Raw genomic sequence first — 14,392 nt, 5'->3', positions numbered from 1 at the left:
GGGAGTATAGATATCTTTAGGATAAATTCCTAGAAGTATTGCTGCTGGCTTAAAGTTATATACTTTGCCAACACAGTCTTCAAGCAACATTTTTGATTGTTGACAATCTGGGTGATTTTTAATTATAATTATTTTATTATCAAGATGATGTTCATGTTCTTATTCATTGATAATAACAGAACTGCAATTATAACAATTGATAATAACAGACTGCAATCTTTTTATATGTTTCATAACCATTAATGACTTCTTCTTTGAAAAATGTTTCATGATTTTTTTGTCTTTATATTTTATAGCAATTTTAGTTTTACCAGAAAACTTTATGGAGATCTCCCTGCCCAACAGGTACACAGATTCTCCTATCATTAATATCTTGTATTAGTATAGCACATTTGTTAAAATTGATGAAGAAATATTGATACATTATTAAATGCATATTTTACATTAGAGTTCACATTTTATGTTGTAAATAAAGTTCTATAGGTTTGGCAAATGCATAATGTCATGATCCAATATTACAATATCATATAGAATAGTTTCACTGCCCTAAAAATCCCTTGTGCTAGGCCTACTCATCCCAGCCTTCTCCACACTGAGCCCCAAGAAACTACTGATTTTGTTGCCCATTGTTTTGCCTTTTCTACAAGATCACGCAGTTAAAATCATACAATCTGAAGCTTTTTTGGACTGCCTTCTTCTATTTAGCTATATGAGTTTAAGCTTCATTTTTTTCTTTTTGTAGGCTGATAGCTCATTTCTTTTTATTGATTGATGTAGTTTGGATTTGTGTCCCTGCCCAAATCCCATGTTATATTGGAGAAGGGGCCTGATGGGAAGTGATTGGATCATGAGGGTGGATTTCCCACTTGCTTTTCTCATGATAGTGAGTTCTCACCAGATCTGATGGTTTAGAAGTGTGTAGCCCTTTTTACACTTTCTCTCTCCTGTTGTAATGAGAAGACATGACTTGCTTCCCCCTTCCACCATGACTGTAAGTTTTCTGAGGCAGACTAATAGAGAATATTGGTATTGGGAGTGGGGCACTGCTATAAGGATATGTGAAATATGAAAGCGACTTTGGAACTGAGTAACGAGCAGAGGTTGAAACAGTTAGGAGTGCTCAGAAGGAGACAGAAGATGTGGGAAAGATTGGAACTTCCTAGAGACTGTTGAATGGTTTTGACCAAAATGCTGCTAGTGATATGGACAATGAAGTTCAGGATTGTCTCAGATGGAGATGAGGAACTTATGGGGAACTGGAGTAAAGGTCACTCTTGCCATGCTTTAGCTAAGAATGCTGGTGGCATTTTGTCCCTGCTCGAGAGATCTGTGGAACTTTCAACTTGAGAGAGATGATTTAGGGTATCTAGTGGAAGAAACTTCTAAGCAGCAAAGCATTCAAGATGTGACCTGGCTGTTTCTAAAATTGTTTATTCATATGCGTGAACAAAGAGGTTATCTGAAAATGGAACTTACATTTAAAAGAGAAGGAGCGCATAAAAGTTTGGAAAATATGCAACCCAGCCATGTGGTAGAAAAGAAAAACTCATTTTCTGAGGATAAAATCAAGCCTGCTGTAGAAATTTGCATAAGAGGATCCAAATGTTCATAGCCAAGACAGTGGGGAAAATATCTCCAGGACATTTTAGAGACCTTCATGGAGTCCCCTCCCATCACCAGCCTGGAGGCCTAGGAGGGTTAAATGGTTTTGTGGGTCAGGCCCAGGGCCCTGCTGCCCTGTGCAACCTTGGGAGATGGCACCTTATTTCCCACTGACTCCAGCTCCAGCCATGGCTAAGAGGAGTCAAGGTACAGTTTGGGCCACGACTTCAGAGGGTGCAAGCCCCAAGCTTTGGTGCCTTTCACATGGTGTTGGGCTTATGACTGTGCAGAAAGCAAGAGTTGAGGTTTGGGAACCTATTCCTAGTATGTATCAAAATGCCTGGATGACCAGCCTGGCCAACATGGCGAGACCCCATCCCTACTAAAGACATGAAAATTAGTCAGGTGTGGTGGTGCATGCCTGTGGTCCCACCTACTCAGGAGGCTGAGGCACAAGAATTGATTGAACCCAGGAAGCGGTGGTTGTGGGAAGCTGAGATCATGCCACTGCACTCCAGCCTGGGCATCAGAGCAAGACACTGTCTCAAAAAAAAAAAAAAAAAAATGCCTGGATGTCCAGGCAGAAGTCTGCTGCAGGGGTGGAGCACTCATGAAGAACCTATACTAGGGCAGTACAGAGAGAAAATGTGGGGTTGGACCTCCCACACAGAGTTCCCACTGAGGCACTACCTAGTGGAGCTATGACAAGAGGGCCACTGTCCTCCAGACTGCAGATTGGTAGATCCACCAACAGCTTGCACTGTGTGCCTGGAAAAGCTGCAGGCACTCAGCACCAGCCCATGAAAGCAGCCATGGGGACTGTACCTGCAGAGCCACAGGAGTAGAGCTGCCCAAAGCCTTGGGCACAAATCTCTTGCATCAGTGTGCCCTAGATGTGTGACATGGAGTCAAAGGAGATCATTTTGGAGCTTTAAGATTTAATGACTGCCCTGTTGGGTTTTGAACTTACATGGGGCTTGTAATCCCTTTGTTTTGGCCAATTTCTCCCATTTGGAATAAGAGTATTTTCCAAATGCCTGTACCCCCATTGTATCTTGGAAGTAACTAATTGTTTTTTTTTTTAGACAGAGTATCGCTCTGTCGCCCAGGCTGGAGTGCAGTGGTGTGATCTCGGCTCACTGCAAGCTCCACCTCCTGGGTTCATGCCATTCTCCTGCCTCAGCCTCCCGAGTAGCTGGGACTACAGGCGCCCACTACCACGCACGGCTAATTTTTTGGTATTTTTAGTAGAGATGGGGTTTCACCATGTTAACCAGGATGGTCTCAATCTCCTGACCTCGTGATCCACCCGCCTTGGCCTCCCAAAGTGCTGGGATTACAGTCATGAACCACCGCGCCTGGCCGGAAGTAACTAACTTTTTAAAATTTAATAGGCTCATAGGTGGAAGGGACTTACCTTGTCTCAGAAGAGACTTTGGACTGTGGGCTTTTGAGTTAATGCTGAAATCAGTTAAGACACAGGGACTGTTGAAAAGGGTATCTGTATTTTGCAATGTGAGAAGAACATGAGATTTGAGAATGACCAGGGGTTGAATGATATGGTTTGGGTTTGTGTCTCTGCCCAAATTTCATGTTGAATTGGAGAAGGAACCTGGTGGGAGGTGACTGGATCTTGGGGGTGGATTTCTCCCTTTCTGTTCTCAAGATAGTGAGTGAGTTCTCATGAGGTCTGATGGTTTAGAAGTGTGTGGGACTTCCCCCTTTGCTCTCTCTCTCTCTCTCTTTCCTGTCACTAGGAGAAGACATGCCTCCTTCCTTTTTGGTTTCTGCCATAATTGTGAGTTTTCTGAGGCCTCCCAGTCATGCTTCTTGTTAATCCTGTGGAACTGGGAGTTAATTAAAACTCTTTTCTTCATGAATTACCCAGTCTCAGGTAGCTCTTCATAGCAGTGTGAGAATAGACTAATACATTGATTACTAATATTCCACTATATGAATGTAACATAGTTTACTTATCCATTTACCTACTGAAGGACATCTTCAATGCTTCCACTTTTTTATATTCAACTACAGGTATTTTTGTGGACATGTCTCCAACTAATTTATGTAAATACTTGGGAGCATGATTGCTTAATCATACAATAACTCTATTTGCTTTGTAAGAAAATTTCACTCTGTCTTCCAACACTCCAGTACCGTTTTACATCACCTCCAGCAATGACAGGAAATTTCTGTTGTTTCCCATTCTTGCTAACGTTTAATGTGTGCACTGATTTTTTTTTTTTTTTTTTTCCGAGATGGAGTCCTGCTCTGTCGCCCAGGCTGGAGTGTGCAGTTGGTGATCTCAGCTCACTGCCAACTCCACCTCCCAGGTTCAAGCAATTGTCCCACCTCAGCCTCTGAAGTAACTAAGATTACAGGCATGTACCACAATGCCTGACTAATTTTTTTTTGTATTTTTACTAGAGATAAGGTTTCACCATGATTGTCAGGCTGGTCTCAAACTCTTGGTCTCAAGTGATCTCCCTGCCTCAGCCTCCCAAAGTGCTAGGATCACAGTTGTGAGCCACTGCACCCGGCCTGTTTTTGTAGATTTTTAAGAGATCCTTATATACATAGGACATTTGGCTGTGTCTATGTCTGAATTATAAATTCTTCTAATTTACCCCTTGCTGTTGAACTTTGCTTAAAATACGTTGTGTGATGCAGTTTTTGAAATATTTTATTATCTGTTCTTGTTCTCTTTCTTCTTTTTTAAATAAGCATAGTCACTTACAGGTAGTTTTGTTTCTTCACCCTCCTCTCACTCTCCACCCACAAGTAGGCTCCAGTGTCCATTGTTCCCTTCTTTGTGTCCATAAGTACTTAATGTTTAGCTTCCACTTACAAGGGAGAACACATGATATTTGGTTTTCTGTTCATGCATTAGTTCACTTAGGATTCAACATCACTAATTATTAGAGAATTACAAACCAAAACTACAATCAGATACCATCCCACACCAGTCAGAATGGCTATTTTTAATGGGTCAAAAAATAAGATACTGAAGACGTAGTAAGGAAAAGGGAATGCTTATACACTACTACTGGGAATGTAAATTAGTTCTGTCATTGTAGAAAGCAGTCTGATGATTTCTCAAAGAACATAAAACAAAACAGAATTACCATTCAACCCACCAGTCCTATTATTGGGTATATACACAAAGCAATATAAATCCTTTCACCATTATTTTTCTATTATACTTTGAGGCATTTGGGTCATACTTACAAACACATTTATTCTTCCTAGATAATTAGAAGAAATTCTACTATGAGTAGTTCTAATACTTATAGTTTCAGAAATCAAATTTATATATTTGGTCAATATATAAATTACAAATTAATGCTTCTGTAAGAGGTAAGGTACAATTGCAGCAGCTTTTTTTTTTTCTTCCAGATAATCTAGTTGTTTTAATGTCACTTGCAGGATACGTCTGCCTATGAATAGAAGAGTAATGAAACTTTTTCCATTTTTTTCCTCAATTACCATATAACCAGAGCTGCAGCTGGTCATTCTGTGTCTTCCTGGAGAAGCCAGTGGGAGAGAGCTTTGTAATCAAAAGAGATTCAAGTACAAATCCTAGCTGTATTTCTTTTAGTTGTGCAATTTTGGACAAGTTACTCATTATTCTTCAATCTTGTTTTCTTCATATTTAAGGAAAAAGGAGGAATATATACATTTCCTACAGTTTCTATGAGTATGAAAATGAGATATCAGAATGCTTGATACAACAGTGAATACAAAGTAATTGTTCACTAAATGGTAGCTATCATTAATATTATGATCACACTAAAAATGCTATATCTTAGACATTAACATAGACAAAGAAAAAATCTATTAATGAAATGTGTTTATGACAACTTACCCAAAAAATACGGAATTATATATCCTACAAGCCCCTTGTGCTCCACAGCTGTTGGTGGACCACTTCATACATGTTTTATCAATCAGAGCCCCAAAATATATTGGAGCTAGAATTCCTCCTGCAACATGAGATAAAAAGATATCAATGCAAGTGAAATGCTTCAAATGTAACTGAGTGATAGTCTATATTGATACATTTTAGATTAATACAAGTTTAAAGTTTTGGAAAATTATTCCATTGGTTTGGCCTACATCCACCCAGGAATCAAAATTATTAGAAATCGCAAAGGCTTAAATCATATGGTAATGTCACAGATGTATTTGATCTACTCTTCTCTCCCTAAATACAGAGGGAAGAAAGAGTATTATATGCCTATATACGCTATTCTTCCTACAATACCTATTAACTTCAGCCTGATTGGTAAAAAGGGGAATGTTGTTAGTAAAACATGAAAGTTATGTTGGTTCATATGTAATTTTTCTTAGGCAAGAATGGCTGGATTACTGACAGTTAAATTATAACTTTATGAGGAAAGGAAAAGCTCTCATCTAAACTGCTGTAAAGGCAGGAGATTTTAATACTATTTTGAGATAATTAAAAAGTAAATGCTTACACCAGGATTCCCTCCCCAGAGAAGTTCAGGCCCAGCTTCAAGGAGTGCTCAGCTATTGGCCAGTTTTACTTCCTTCTAGGCTCAGAGCCCAATTCTCTCTTTCTTAGTGCCATTAGAGCCCACAATCCAGCATTTTCTCTCCATTGATTTCATGCACTTTTTAATACCTCCTAAAGCAGCCTGGGCTGCAGGTTAGGGTCTCTGTTGCTAAATTTTATTTCTGTTAGTGGTCTGTTAGTGCACAATGGTGCATATATTTTCAGTGGTCTGTCAATTTTTATTTGTAGTGCCTGATTTCGATGAATGTGCGGCATTCCAGGGATACATATGTTGTTTATAGGAGAAGTATAAATTCTGAGATTAACTCCTAGTTTTAAGAACAGGTAATTTGTTCAAAATTTTGAGGGACATCATAGTAGAGAGCTATCATTCAGATGGTAGAACTGAAGCATACAAGATTTTACTTTGTTCTTGTTCTGTTTTGTGATTCATACTTTCCAGATTTTATTTTGTCACAAAAAATGACAGTGATTTATACATGAATGTTTTACCGATTCTTTTTAGTTTTAATCATTCTCAATTTTCTGAGACTGAGAAATAGTAGAATCACAAGGGAATGTTGTCTCAGGCCAATGCATCTGAAGCAAACTGGTACTGAGATAATGGGTGAGAAATTTGCAGATTTCAAAAAATCACAGCGACCCTTTGAAAAATAAAAAAAAAAATAGATGCCAACAACTTATTTTCTTCACGGTATGCCACTGGTTTAAACAAACTTTGTAGAGTAAATGCTTTAAGTAACAAACTTTTTCTTATTAGAATTGTAAATCTTCTGATAACCTATTTTCTAAATATCTCTTTTAGTTTAATACACTATATAGGTATTCTACCATTTACACATATATCATATTTAAGACAATTGTTCATGAATTGGAAGTTTGCTACCAAGTGTGGATGTTTCCCACAGAAGCATTTAGGGTCCATTGTGCCATTGGATGTTCACAATTAGAATGGCAAAATTCAATTTTTTTCTATTTTATGTTGCTGAAATAATGTCTTCTATTGTCATAGTCTCATTTCAACATATCAGAAGGAGTCCTAACTACCCAGATGCTATTTTCAGCCTCTGTGGCCCAGGTTCTAGGAGTGAGGTATCTTCTCTGAATCTGGAGGTAGAGAACTGCCAAGATTACAGAGGCTGGAAGATTAGGGACACAGAAAGGGACGGCTAGGATGGAGGCAATGGAACCCTGCAGCATCTTCATCTTCTCTCTCCTATTCCTTTTATATTTCCTTTTACCTTTCAGGATCTGTGACCTTCTCACCAAATACACTTCATGTACAACTTCTTCACGGTAATTTGGCCATAGAGTTATACTTTTTCCTTTGCTTGCAAGGGTCCCAGAAACTGACCCCTCCCACTTCCTTTTCCTTCTGCCATCAGTGGTTACCTATGGACCATAATCAGTCCTCAGAACCAATCCCTAGGTGAATGATGCCCTTTTCCTACTTCCCAGGAATAAGCACATAATGTTTACAATTCTTACAAAGGACCACTCACAGAGGTTAGACTAGACATTATTTAACAACAAGTATCTGTGCAGTAAAAAAGGCAAATGGCAATAAGGGACAAAGGTTCATTTTCTAAATCTTTTCTCATCACTTTTGAATATTTAGAAATAGGCCTTTAGCCTCTGGAGTCTACAATCCTACCCTTGCCACCATAAACCACAATTTTCTGAGCTTTCTTTTATTCAGGACATCCTCATAATCCAACAAGCCTAGTTCTAGAGTATGAATTTTCATTCCCTTTTGCATTAACTCCTGCTAATGGTTAGCTGCCCAGCCATACAGGACCAGGCAGTGGGAAATGGCACAGTGAATGTCAGCTTCTGTTGTTCTAGACAACCTCAGCCTGACCAGATTCCCAGGGTTCCCAAGCTACTTTAGGGCTGTCCTAAGTAATGTCTCCATTTGGAAGGAAGGTCCTCCACTCTGCCTATACCTGAGAGAAATATTCTTATTTTCCTGAAAGAAGGAAAACCTCAGAGACCACCTATCTTTCTGTTTCTGTTAGAAAGAGTATAATATAAATATGATGACTCCTTGCTCTTAACAGATTGACTCTAACTAGAATTAACATCAAATTATCTTTTAGGCCACTCCATTTTCCTGATCCTTTTTATTTTCATTTATCACAAAATAGAAATGATTCTTACTTATTCCTTTTTATACAGTCTTACAGTTGAAAATTAATTGCATTCAGTCTTTAAGACTTACCATTAATATTTATATGTTAAAATGTGTGATCTATATATTTGTCATACCTAGTGTTCTTATAACCATTGAATGGAAACCCATTGCAAGTGCTTTCAATTCAGGTTGAACAATCCTGAAATATGATAAAGGCAAAGAAATAATACATGTCATTAAAAAATCAAACTGAGTTAATATCAAAACATTTATCAGTATCATTCCTCTCCCTGGTAGAATGAATACTCTTAAGTGAATTTCCCACATTATATAAAGTTACACTTTCAACTGTTTTAAAAGGTAAACACCTGAGTGATAATAATAATAATTTTTTATTTATTAAATGCTTTATGATTTCAAGACAGTTTAACAAATATGTTCACATTTGATCCTTATGAAAATCCTATAAGAAAGTGGTTGGAATAGACTTTATTATGCTTATGAAGAAAATGATTTTGTGTGGACTATTTATTCAAGGTACCTCATATTAAAAGATTATATACTTTTATCCAGGAGTAATTCTTTGGAGACCTCCTTTTACCACCTTATTTCTGTCATCAATGTTAACAGAATAGCTTACTAATATGATTTGTAAATTATATTATACAACCAGAAGGGTCAAAAAACTTTTCTCTATTCTAGTGTCTAATGTATTTAACTGTCATATTAAAGATACAGAGCATATTTGTATCCTCACTTGGAAATTCACTCACTCTTACATTTCTACAGTTCCATTTTTCTGTGTTCAATAAACTGATGACACTACCATCCCTGTGATAACTTAGTACATACCAAGAGAAATGAAATCATCTTTCATTAGTAAAGGAGGAGAGTTGGGATGAGGTGGATGACTGTGGCTCAAATAACCCACTTTTACTGAAATGTTGAATTAACTGATAAAAGGGTTTTTTCTCCTCGAAGTGTTCGATGGTTTTTTTCAGAGAGCTAAGTAACCACCATCAATCAAGAAACATTCACTAAGCACCTACTAAGAGACACCATGCTAGTTAATATTCTTGAAAGTAAATAGACAAATTATGATTTCTCTCATCCAAGTGACTTGTAGAAGTATATCACTTAATCTCTCTTAGCCTCAGTTTCCTTGTTTGCTAAGTGGGCATGATAATGCTTCTCTCATATGTTGTAAGAATCCAATACAATGAGCTAGCACTCTAAACCTCAGTTTCATGTACACATATTTGCCTCTATACCTTGCCAGAGAGCTGCCATTTATTGAGATTCTGAAAAGAATTCAATAGCGCTTATAAAATTTTAAAAGACAAAAACTAAATTAAACATACTACATTGAAAGTTAAACATAAAATAGTTATATATTAGGAGAGACAATAAACAGAAAGTGTGTTTTGGCCCTGCTTTGATAAAGGACAGCAGCACTTTGTTAGCACAGCTGAGGGCACAAAACTACACTGAGGACAATGAATCTGATATGATTTGGCTCTGTGTCCCCACTCAAATCTCATCTCGAATTTTACTCACATAATACCCACATGTGGTGGGAGGGATCTGGTGGGAGATAATTGAATCACAGGGACAGGTCTTTTCTGTGCTGTTCTCATGATAATAAGTCTCACAAGATCTGATGGCTTTGTAAGTCAGGGTTTTCCTCCACAAACTCTTTGCCTGCCTCATCCACGTATGATGTGACTTGAGCCTCCTTGCCTTCCACCATGATTGTGAGGTTTCCCCAGCCACATGGAACTATAAGTCAGATTAAACCTTTTTCTTTTGTAAATTGCCCAGTCTCAGGTATGTCTTTATCAGCAGTGTAAAAACAAATATGGTAAATTGGTACCGGTAGAGTGGGATGTTGCTAAAAAGATACCTGAAAATGTGGAAGTGACCTTGGAACTGGGTAGCAGGCAGAGGTTGGAAGAGTTTGGAGGGCTCAGAAGAAGACAAGAAAATGTGGGAAAGTTTGGAACTTCCTAGAGACTTGTTGAATGGCTTTGGCTAAAAGCCTGATAGTGATATGGACAATAAGGTCCAGGTGAGGTGGTCTCAGACGGAGATAAGGAACTTGTTGGGAACTGGAGCAAAGATGACTCTTGTCATATTTTAGTGAAGAGACTGGCAGTATCTTGCCCCTGCCCTAGAGATTTATGGAACTTTGAACTTGAGGGAGATGATTTAGGGTATCTGTCAGAAAAAATTTCTAAGCAGCAAAGCATTCAAGAGGTGACTTGGGTGCTGTTAAAGGCATTCAGTTTTATAAGGGAAGCAGAGCACAAAAGTTTGGAAAATTTGCAGTCTGACAATGTGATAAGAAAGAAAACCCCATTTTCTGAGGAGAAATTCAAGCTGGCTGCAGAAATTTGTATACCTAAGGAAGAGCTGAATGTTAATTCCTAAGACAATGGGGAAAATGTCTTTAGGACATGTGAGAAGTCTTCACGGTAGCCCCTCCCGTCAAAGGCCTGGAAGCCTAGGAGAAATGGTTTCCTAAGCCAGGCCCAGGGTCCCTGTGCTATGTGCAGCCTAGGGACTAGGTGCCCGGCATCCCAGCTGCTCCAGCTGTGACTGAAAGGGACCAATGTAGAACTTGGGCTGTGCCTTCACAGGGTGCAAGCCCCAAGCCTTGGCAGCTTCCATGTGGTGCTGAGCCTGTGGGTGCACAAAAGTCAATAATTGAGGTTTGGGAACCTCTGCCTAGATTTCAGAGGATGTATGGAAATGCCTGGATACCCAGGAAGAAGTTTGCTGCAGGGACAAGGTGCTCATAGAGAACCTTTGCTAGGGCAGTGTGGAAGGAAAATGTCGGGTCAAAGCCGCCACACAGAGTCTCTACTGGGGCACTGCCTAGAGGGGCTGTGAGAAGAAGGTCACCATCCTCCAGACCCCAGAAGCTGTCAGTAGATCCACTGACAGCTTGCACCGTTCACCTGGAAAAGCTGCAGACTCTCAATGCCAACCCGAAGCCAGGAGAGAGGCTATACCCTGCAAAGCCACAGGGATGGAGCTGCCCAAGACTACAGGAACCTACCTCTTGCATCAGCGTGACCCGGATGTGAGACATGGAGTCAAAGGAGATCACTTTGGAGCTTTAAGTTTTGACTGCTCTGCTGGATTTCAAACTTGCATAAGGCCTGTAGCCCCCTTGTTTTGGCCAATTTCTCCCATTTGGAAAGGCTGTATTTACCCGATGCCTGTACCCCCACTGTATCTAGGAAGTAACTAGCTTGCTTTTGTTTTTACAAGTGCATAGGTGGAAGGGACTTGCCTTGTCTCAGATGAGACTTTGGACTGTGGACTTTTGGGTTAATGCTGAAATGAGTCAAGACTCTGGGGGACTGTTGGGAAAGAATGATTGGTATTGAAATGTGAGGACATGAGATTTGGAGGGGACAGAGGTGGAATGAAATGGTTTGGCGCTGTGTCCCCATGTAAATCTCATCTTGAATTTTACTCACATAATTCCCACATGTTGTTGGAGGGACCCAGTGGGAGATAATTGAATCATGGGGGGCAGGTCTTTCTCATGCTGTTCTCATGATAGTGAATAAGTCTCATGAGGTTTGATTGCTTTATAACCTGTACTTTTCCTGCACAAGCTCCCTGCTGCCACCCATGTAAGATGTGACTTGCTCCTCCTTGCCTTCCACCATGATTGTGAGGCTTGCCCAGCCACGTGGAACTGTAAGTCCAACTAAATCCTCCCTCTTTTGTAAATTGCTCAGTCTTGGGTATGTCTTTATCAGCAGCATAAAAACAAATGAATACAGAATCCATGCCTACTATTTAGGAGGAAGTTTATTTCATAAAGAGATGGTCAAGAAGAAATCAGTAGAAAGGGGAGTTTAACTTATCTATTTAGTTATTACTCTCAAATATCAGATTTCTCAAAGGAGATTTTGGGAAGGGAGAGATTGCACTTCAACCCTGGTTGAGTTTTTTGACAATAGCCTGACATGTATTTTTCACTGTACTTGATTTTCAGAAGTTACACTTTGTCTGTATACTACACACACAAGGTAAACTGAAATTTGTTATTGAGCTGTGTTTTCACCCAGGGGAAGGGGTAGCATGCAGGAGACTTGGGGGGACTTGCAGATAGGGAGGATATTTTCCTAAGAGCTGGCCGGAAATCTTCAACTATTCAGTGGAGATGATGAATGTGTGTGATATGGTAATATTCATATACAATAACAATCACACACACCCCTACATCCACATGCATGCACACTCACACTACTTCTCGCCTGCTCATACTCACATCCTCACTGATATGCACACGCTCGCGCACAGTTATCATGTAAGTTATTTACTACTGTAGTGTGACTCCTGCTTAACATATGATATTGAGCAGTTGGCACCTCTCTCAGGACGAATTCATCACAAAAAGCACCCTAAGAAGTTAAATGTGCTATTTCATTTAATTATTTAAGAGATTTCATTTACATTGATCCTCTGTTGTTCTTTCTAATGACAATCAACCATTATGACCTGCTGTTTCTTGAGGTAATTTCCAGTTAGACCTAATAAACCCTAACAATACATAGCACAGGTAGGGAATGCTTGTTTTCCTGTTTGCAAAAGACTGAAGAAAAGCTCTAATTTATTGTGTATATGAGCCAAATCTTTTCTAGCTAAGCCACTAAAATGCAGTTTTTTTAAAAAGTTCTAAAACATTACCCTCCTTTGGGCCTTTTCAATTGATGTTTTGTTTGTCATAAACTTACATCATGCCTCACATCCTGTCACCAGCAGAATGTCAAGATTTTGAGATCCTGTCTGGGTACCAAGGCTCTCATTCCACATGGTTTACTACATCCCTTAATCCCACTCACTCTCTTACTCTTTTTCCATTACTCAAACCCTTTCATTTTGCCCAGGGAAACTCATATTTGTCACCAGCAAAATATTTAGTTCCTACATTCTTTGTAGCCCTTTCACTTTCTTGTTCTAAACAAAGCCTGGCTTACTCCCAATGACACTCCATGTAACTCTCTCCTGTAGGCTTTTTCCTTCCACAACCTCCATATCAATGGGCCTGAAATGTAGAAGTTCTCATTGATCTTTCATTTTTATCACTTCCAGATCTGAGTCTTTCCTCTGACAGACCTCTAGGTCCCAGGAAGAAGTGCACCACCCTATCATAGTATTCTCTAACCTCCTTGTTGAAGTTAGCTATAGACTGGCACATCACAACTCTCATCATTTCTTGACAATTTTCATTCTAGACTCCCTGTCATTTTTGTGAAAATTATTTCTGCCCTTTTTCCTAGTTATTTTAGGAAATATAAGATCATATAGATTATGCTCCCAATGTTCTCTGGCCTTTCAGTTTCTTGGCCTCTTTTCTGGAAAGTCTTATTTCTTCCACCCACAGTCAGTTCATCAGTACCCACTTCTAAAATTCTCCATTTTGGCCATCCCAGTCCTCATAACTACCTCCTAAGTTTTAAATTTACTCCCTTTAATATATCTGTTACAAGAAGCTCCAGCCCTAGCTCTTTAAGGCTATGATTCCCCTAACCTCTTCACAGGTCATATCTAGTTTTACCTCTTCACTTCCTTTCTCATCATGATCTCTTGTTATAATTGCTCGTCTGCATATATTCTGTACATTTTTGTCCATCTCATCCTTTACTGTACCAGACAAGCAAAAATGCTTTCATGTAATCCTCTGCCTTCTCTGAACCTATATACAAAGAGCTGCATCCCTGCAGGAAATAATTCAAATATCTCACTGTGCTCACTTTAAATTCATAAGCACAAACATTCAGGGGGCCTCCAGGGCAATTGTCCAATATTCTACTAGTCCATTTTCCCAGTCAGTATGTTTCTTTGATCTTCAGGATTACTAGTTCACATTTTCTGATCTAAAGACTCTTTCTTTTCTTCCTCCGCTTTCTCATCTGATTACATTCCTTTTTTATAACAAAGAAAGTAGAAGCAGCAGAAAAACGTTAAATATTCTTCATCACTACAGGTACACATTTACCTGCCTTTTACCCACATAGAAAATTTCCCTTCTTGTACAGAGAAAAACTCTGTGTCCTGGTTAATCTCTTTTCATCTTCCTCTGTAATTGTTTTCCC

At 39.1% G+C, this 14,392-nt stretch overlaps 1 protein-coding gene across 2 annotated transcripts in view; it reads right to left on the bottom strand.

Moving 5' to 3' along the window:
* The window catches only part of LOC100447113 (solute carrier organic anion transporter family member 1B3), a 103,495-nt gene that overhangs the window by 9,924 nt on the left and 79,179 nt on the right, over window positions 1–14,392 (bottom strand). For both annotated transcript variants that reach the window (XM_024256918.2, XM_024256919.2), the window contains 2 exons: window positions 8,408–8,472; window positions 5,468–5,585 (listed from right to left, as the gene is read on the bottom strand). In XM_024256918.2, coding sequence (XP_024112686.2) covers window positions 5,468–5,585; window positions 8,408–8,472 — 183 coding nt within the window. The remainder of the gene's footprint in view (window positions 1–5,467; window positions 5,586–8,407; window positions 8,473–14,392) is intronic.

Source organism: Pongo abelii, chromosome 10 (genome assembly GCF_028885655.2).
Source record: "Pongo abelii isolate AG06213 chromosome 10, NHGRI_mPonAbe1-v2.0_pri, whole genome shotgun sequence".
Classification (NCBI taxonomy): Eukaryota; Metazoa; Chordata; class Mammalia; order Primates; family Hominidae; genus Pongo; species Pongo abelii.
The sequence above is the reverse complement of the archived record's forward strand: the minus strand, read 5'-3'. Positions and strand labels throughout refer to the sequence as shown.